Consider the following 7,265-nt stretch of genomic DNA (forward strand, 5'->3'; position numbering starts at 1 on the left):
GGTCCTTCTCCTCTGAGGACAGGAGGACATCTGGGCCCTCCCGCTGTCATCATTTCTTCCTGTTCTTACTCTTCTTGTTCATTTTTTATGCTCTATCTTAGTTACAGGATAGAGTGAGTATTCAATCGTTATAATTGTTCGCAGTTATGTTTTTTATAGGGCAAGGTTAGTTTTTCAGGCTGCAAGACTGCTTTCGGAGTCCCAGAACTGCAGTTGGGATATTCCAAAGGCACCAACAGGGGGGGAAAAATCTACGTCCTGCCTCCCTATTGGCACGGTGGGAATAACCCATGCAGATGTCCTCCTGTCCTCAGAGGAGAAGGACCACTCACGGTAAGTGTCCAATGGTCGTTTTCTCCCTTTCTCACAATACAAGAACTCGTGGGCACTCCATGAAATTGCTGAGCGGTCGGGTTAGAACGAATAAGAGGAAGTATTTCTTCACCCAAAGAGTGATTAACACATGGAATTCACTGCCACAGGGAGGGGTGGCGGCTACAAGCATGGACGGCTTCAAGAGGGAATTAGATAAGCATATGGAGCAGAGGTCCATCAGTGGCTATTAGCCACAAGGTATAGTTAGGGACTCTAAGGACGTCCTTCTTCACCCAAAGAGTGATTAACACTTGGAATTCACTGCCACAGGAAGTGGTGGGTGCTACAAGCATGGACGGCTTCAAAAGGGAATTAGATAAGCATATGGAGCAGAGGTCCATCAGTGGCTATTAGCCACAAGGTATAGATTGGGACTCTGGGGCAAGTGATGCTCTGTCATCTTGGTGCTTTGTGGGGTCAACAGTGGGATGGCTTCTAATGTCCTGGCCCCACTGGTGGACCTCCTGATGGCACTGGTATTTCTGGCCACTGTGTGATACAGAGTGTTGGACTGGATGGGCCTTTGGCCTGATCCAACATTGGCATCTCTTATGTTCTTATGTTCTTATAATCCACTTTCAATCCACTCTCAGTGCACTTTCCAACTGGATTTTACTGTTTGAACTGGCCAAATCCAGTTCAAAAGGGGATTGAAAGTGGATTATTTAGAGCCAGTTTGGTGTAGTGGTTAAGTGAGTGGACTCTAATCTGGGAGAACCGGGTTTGATTCCCCACTCCTCCACTTGCACCAGGCTGGATGGCCTTGGGCAGGCCATAGTTCTGACAAGAGCTGTTCTTGAAAAAAGAGCAGTTTCTGTCAGAGCTCTCTCAGCCCCACCTACCTCACAGGGTGTCTGTTGTGGGGAGGGGAAGGGAAAGGAGTTTGTACGCCGCTCTGAGACTCCTTTGGGTAGTGACGGGCAGGATATAAATCCAATCTCTTCTTCTTCTTAGTGTGTGTGACCGCAGCCAAGATGCCATTAGAACATAAGAAGAGCTCTGCTGGATCAGACCAGTGGTCCATCTAGTCCAGCATCCTGTCTCACACAGTGGCCAACCAGTTCCTCTGGACGGCCACCAAAAGGGCATAGGGGCCAAGGCCTTCCCCTGATGTTGTCTCCTGGCTCTGGGATTTAGAGGATTAGTGCCTCTTGATTCGGAGGTTCCCCTCAGTCACCATGGCCAGTAGCCATTGACAGACTTATCTTCAATGAGTCTATCTAATCCCCTCTTAAAGCTACTTATTCCTGTGGCCATCACTGCATCCTCTGGCTGTGAATTCTACATTTTAATTACTCTCTGTGTCTGTTGTGGTGAGAAGAAGGGAAATGTGATTGTAAGCTGCTTTGAGATTCCTTATGATAGAGGAAAGCAGGGCATAAAAACCAACTCCTCTTTCTCTTCTTCTGTGGCACAACCCTTTCCATCGATAGCTTTAAAAAAAAAATCTGAGCAGTTGAAATGTTCATAAATATTCGGTAACACCCCTGTAGCTGAGCCAGAGGTTGGGGAAGATTCAGTGTGCTGAAAGCAGAACTCTCATAGCTAGCCTCAGGATAAGCAGGAGAAGAATGGGAAAACAACAACAACAACACTCTGTAGGGGTTTTGTGGGGCTGAAATTTGAGGGTCAACTAGGCAGGACAGCTATTATCGGACAAAGCTGCATGTTCTGGACTTACGCTCATCCATCATTCATCACTGTATAACCTTAGCTGTTCCCTAACTGGTAATTCAAAGGTGACTTGCCTTCAAAAGTAGATGTACAGATGATCCAGATAACTTTTTTTTAAAAAAAATGTGATATAAAAGTGGCAGAGTGCATGCAAAATGATGGTGTGAATGGTCCTGAGCTTTAGTGCTCAAAATGATATTTTTGTCAGTCCTCAGATGCCGTTGCTCGTGTATCTTATTCCCATGGTTCCGGCACATCTGCTAGATGGATTCTGTGGCTTATGCATATTTTCTAAAATGGCTGTCTGTGTTCTAGGTGCGGCATGGAAACAAGTGTATTGTACCTAACAAGTGCCCCTGTTTTCACAATGGACGAGAATATGCTCCTGGCGAGACGGTGACAAAGGAATGTAATACTTGGTAAGGCTTGCTTTTCACTGATGCTCCAAACACAAAATGTCGGCCTTTTACCATCTTTGGCTGATTCGGCAGTTGGTTCCTTTCCTTGACCACGATGACCTGGTTACAGTGATCCCATGTGATGGTCACCTTGAGATTAGACTACTGTAACACTCTCTACATGGGGCTGCCCTTGTTGCAGATCCGGAGGCTGCAGCTAGTGCAGAATGCCGCGGCCAGGCTTTTGATGGGTCTCCCTAGATGGGAGCACATCAGGCCGGTGCTGAAGGCACTGCACTGGCTGCCAATAGCATACCGAATCCGCTTCAAGGTGCTGGTGCTTACCTTTAAAGTCCTATATGGCCAGGGTCCGACATACCTGAGGGACCGCCTTTCCCCATACATACCCCAGAGAGTACTATGGACAGGGTCACAACACTGTCTAATGGCCCTAGAGATGCCAGGCTTGCTGCTACCAGGGCCAGGGCCTTTTCAGTGGCGGCTCCTACCTGGTGGAATGAGCTCCTGGAGGAGACTAGGGCTCTGCGGGACTTAGTACAGTTCCACAGGGCCTGCAGGATGGAGCTCTTCTGCCAGGCTTTCAATTAGGAGCTGCCCACCACCATTACCATCTACCACTACTATCAACCACATGGTGGTGGGTTGGCCCTTCAAGAGATCGTGAGAGGCCGAAGTATCGCTAAAGCGGGGCCCTACTATTACATCTGTTTACACGCCACCTCAAACTGAATGAACAACTATTTTCACTACCAGCACTTTATAGTATTAATTGCATTTAAGTGTATGTAATGTAGGACTGTTTTATCTTGTTTTTAATTGTTTTATCTTGGCACATGGTGCCGTTAACTGTGAGCCGCCCTGAGCCTGTCCGTGGGGAGGGCGGGATATAAATCCAATAAAATAAATAAATAATAAATAGTTACTACAGACAAACTAGAGGAGCCGCAGTGGCTCAGAGGTTAAGATGCTGAGCTGCAGACTTGGATGGTCTGTAGTTCGGCAGTTCAAGACCCTAGTGCCGCATGACAGAGTGAGCTCCCATCTCTGGCCCCAGCTCCTGCCAACCTAGCAGTTCAAAAGCAAGAAACTGCAAGTAGATAAATATCACTTTGGTGGGAAGGTAACAGAATTCCATGCGCCTTGGCATTTAGTCATGCCAGCCACATGACCACGGAAACGTCTTTGGACAGTGCTGGCTCTTTGGCTTGGAAACGGAGATGAGCACCGCCCCCTTGTTAGCCTGACTGCCTTATCTATGACAGAGGCGTTATGAATTATTAATTTTGGTGGCGCCACCAATGTATACAGGATGCGCAACCCTCGGAGGAAGTCCGGTTTACAAATGGAGACGAGGCTAATATCTGATGAAAGCAATTGGTTCCTTTTATTTCCTTACTCTAGTTCACATACGTACGCAAAAACAGATTCACATACACATGCACGCAAGATCCTCAGTTATTACAGAAATAGCAAATAGTTACTTTACGCTAAGGGTATGGGGAAGGGAGTAGCAAATACTTATCTGATCAGAGGCTTGATCTTCCCAACGAAGAATACGTGAAATAAATAGGCTAACTATAAGTACTCTACTGCACACGGTTGGAACCAGCCAAACACGTGTGGACCTCTAGGCTGCAGTCCACGAGGTCAGAGAGGAAACAAAGGATTACAATAGCAGCAAGACTATAAGTTACTTAGTTATTGAAGAAGATGGCTAGCGGGGTTCAAACTGTTGAACCTCATCCTCCTTGCCCTTCCCACCTGTGGTCCATCCCAGGACTCTATACTATTGGTTATTTAATAGTGACGAGCCTACCTAAGAGGAGTGGGCAATGTTGAAATCTAAACCTTTAACTCAGGGGATGCATCTGGTCAAGGTGTGAAGATGGTACCAAGGCAACCTTTGATGTGTAGAGAGATGTGGCCTGGTCTCAGGCCATAAAAGGACCATTCAACAGGAAACTGTCCTTTTTGATGCAAACCAGATACCAGGATTACGTGTTTACCAAAAGTTCATCAATGGTGGTTATATCCATGCAAGCTGTTGTTTTGTACTGCTAGCAATGGCGATGCCTCTTCTTCCTCAGGCTGAGCTGTGTGTGTCAAACTCTATTTGCATAAACAGCAGGCTAGGAGCTTTGCAGGTCACAGCATTTCAAGTCAAGCAGCTTTCTCCCCAGCCATAGGGATTCACAACCACAGTCCAAGTGTGTGCATGTGTGTCAGCAACCACAAACATACATACATTTATAACAGAAATGACGCATAGGCCAACACCCTAGAGTCGGATTTGACTAGCTTTAGAGCAAGGGAAACCTTTACCTTTACAGACAAACTAACACAGATTAGGAAAAGCTGTTAGAGGAGTTACAAAGAAATTTAAATTGATTAATACTAAAATCGTATAATCATATTCTCATAGTTATACCCATTAACTTTTTATAGTTACATATTTAGTAGTTATTATATGATAGTATAAACCTTGTACTAAAATAAGAAAAATTGGTTTCTTTTACTCTTTTATTTTTTAGGTTTCTTGCTTATATGCTTTCCTACCTAGCCCTATAGATAGAAAACAATGGAAATATAGATGGAAATATATTATGTTAAAGTATTATCTTACCATATTTTGATTTATTATTATACTTTTTCATGTTTTATATTCTTGTATTATGCCATGTCCTTAAAATGATGTTTTATGCTTCTTACTTTCCCCTTTGTCCCTTTTCATTTTGTATCCCTTTGAATGGTAAAATAAAGAATTAAAAAACAAAAACAAACCCAGAGCCATTAAGGGCTTTGCAGGTGATAACCAGTACTTTGAACTGAACCTGGTAGCCAATAAACTGTCTGCAAAATGGTACCTGATAGTAACTGAGCTGTGGCATTCTGTACCAACGGAAGCTTCCAAATTGGCTTTAAGAGCAGACTCGTGTAGGATGCATTGCCATAGTCCAGGCCTGAGGTAATCGTAGCATTGATTCAGGGGGGCAGATCAGCCAAGTCAAGGCCTTTAAAGGCGATAAAAGTGTTTTATAAGATAATATTCTTTGTAGGACAGGGTATCTATGGAAAATGTTCTATTGTTATGCCCATCCCTTTCCTCATAACAAGAAGGTTCAGTGGGGCACAGAATGTTACACGTAGCCCTAAAGTAAAGAGAGAATATGTCTGTGATATCTTTACTTGCAGTTTAAAGGTCTTTATTGCCTCTACAAACTCTAAAGTGTGTCAGGTGATACATTTATGGGAAGTCTGTCTGTTTTTTTAGAGGTATCCCACAAAGCACACCAGAAGTTATTCATTTTAAAATCACATGTTTTCCCCCCCAAAGGGAGCGTATAAAAAAAAAAGAGATCTGGTGTGTGATGGGTAGAATTTGGCAGAAAGTGACAATTTGGGGTGGATCCAAGGAAGACCGCAGTGTGTCACAGATTCAGTTTGGCAGCATGGTTTCCCACTGAAAACAGATGTATCTGACAGGAATATGGTTTTTACTGTTAGACCAGGCATATACTACTTGGTTGATAATGTTTTCTGATTATTTGTTCATTGGTGGTATTGTGTGCTTGGAATGACAGAGGAATTACACAGGTGCTAAGGTATTAAAAACCCAGTGTGGTAAAATGGTTAAAAGCAGAGGGACTCTAATCTGCGAACCAGGTTTGATTCCCCACTCCTCCACCTGAAGTCTGCTGGGTGACCTTGGGTCAGTCACGGTTCCCTCAGAAATCTCTCAGCCCCACCTACCTCACAGGGTGTCTGTTGTGGGGAGAGGAAGGGAAGGTGATTGTAAGCTGCTCTGAGACTCCTTCGGGTAGTGAAGAGTGGGGTATAAAACCAGCTCTTCTTCTTGTTGTTGCTGCTGCTGGCATTATCATTCAGTTTTGTACTCCTATATCCTATTGCATTGTTCATTCAAAGTCTTAGACTGCTGCGTGACCTTGGGCCAGTCACAGCTCCTTCAGAGCTCTCTCAGCCCCATCTACTTCACAAGGGGTCTGTTGTGGGGAGGGGAAGGGGAGGTGACTGGAAGCCACTTTGAGACTTTGAGACATTTGGAGTACTGTGTACCGTTCTGGTCACCACACCTCAAAAAGGATATTATAGCATTGGGAAAAGTGCAGAAAAGGGCAACTAGAATGATAAAAGGGTTGGAACACTTTCCCTATGAAGAATGGTTAAAAAGCTTGGGGCTCTTTAGCATGGAGAAATGACGGCTGAGGGTAACATGATTGAGGTTTATAGGATTGTGCATGGGATAGAGTAGGTTGAAACAGAAGTACTTTTCTCCCTTTCTCACAATACAAGAACTCATGGGCACTCAATGAAATTGCTGAGCAGTTGGTTTAGAACGGATAAAAGGAAGTACTTCTTCACCCAAAGAGTGATTAACACATGGAATTCACTGCCACAGGAGGTGGTGGTGGCTACAAGCATGGATGGCTTCAAGAGGGAATTAGATAAGCACAAGGAGGGGACCCGCGATACTCGCGGGAGAGGGGGAGCTCCACAACTATGAGGAAGAGGAGGAAGCAGCAGGAGGAGGTAAGTTCCCCCCCTATCCCGCTGGTTCCGCCATCTCCTCCACCCACCGTCCTCCCCCTGGCTCGATTACCCCCCTCCCTGGAGCGCCCCCCCTCCAGAGGCCAGGTCTACCCACCCATTCCCACTACAGTGGTAGACCTGGCCTCCGGAGTCCGGAGGCCAGGTCTACTCACCCATTCCCACTACAGTGGTAGACCTGGCCTCCGGAGTCTGGAGGCCAGGTCTACCACTGTAGTGGGAATGGGTGGG

At 45.4% G+C, this 7,265-nt stretch overlaps 1 protein-coding gene across 1 annotated transcript in view; it reads left to right on the forward strand.

Annotated features, from left to right (window-relative positions):
• VWF (von Willebrand factor) overlaps positions 1-7,265 on the forward strand; it is a gene marked incomplete at its 3' end in the record, with an annotated part of 203,024 nt that overhangs the window by 96,196 nt on the left and 99,563 nt on the right. Inside the window, exon 20 of the mRNA XM_015408541.1 lies at positions 2,365-2,468. Coding sequence (XP_015264027.1) covers positions 2,365-2,468 — 104 coding nt within the window. The remainder of the gene's footprint in view (positions 1-2,364; positions 2,469-7,265) is intronic.

The sequence above is a fragment of the Gekko japonicus genome, unplaced genomic scaffold (assembly GCF_001447785.1).
Source record: "Gekko japonicus isolate JY-2015 unplaced genomic scaffold, Gekko_japonicus_V1.1 scaffold1193, whole genome shotgun sequence".
In the NCBI taxonomy this organism is placed as follows: Eukaryota; Metazoa; Chordata; class Lepidosauria; order Squamata; family Gekkonidae; genus Gekko; species Gekko japonicus.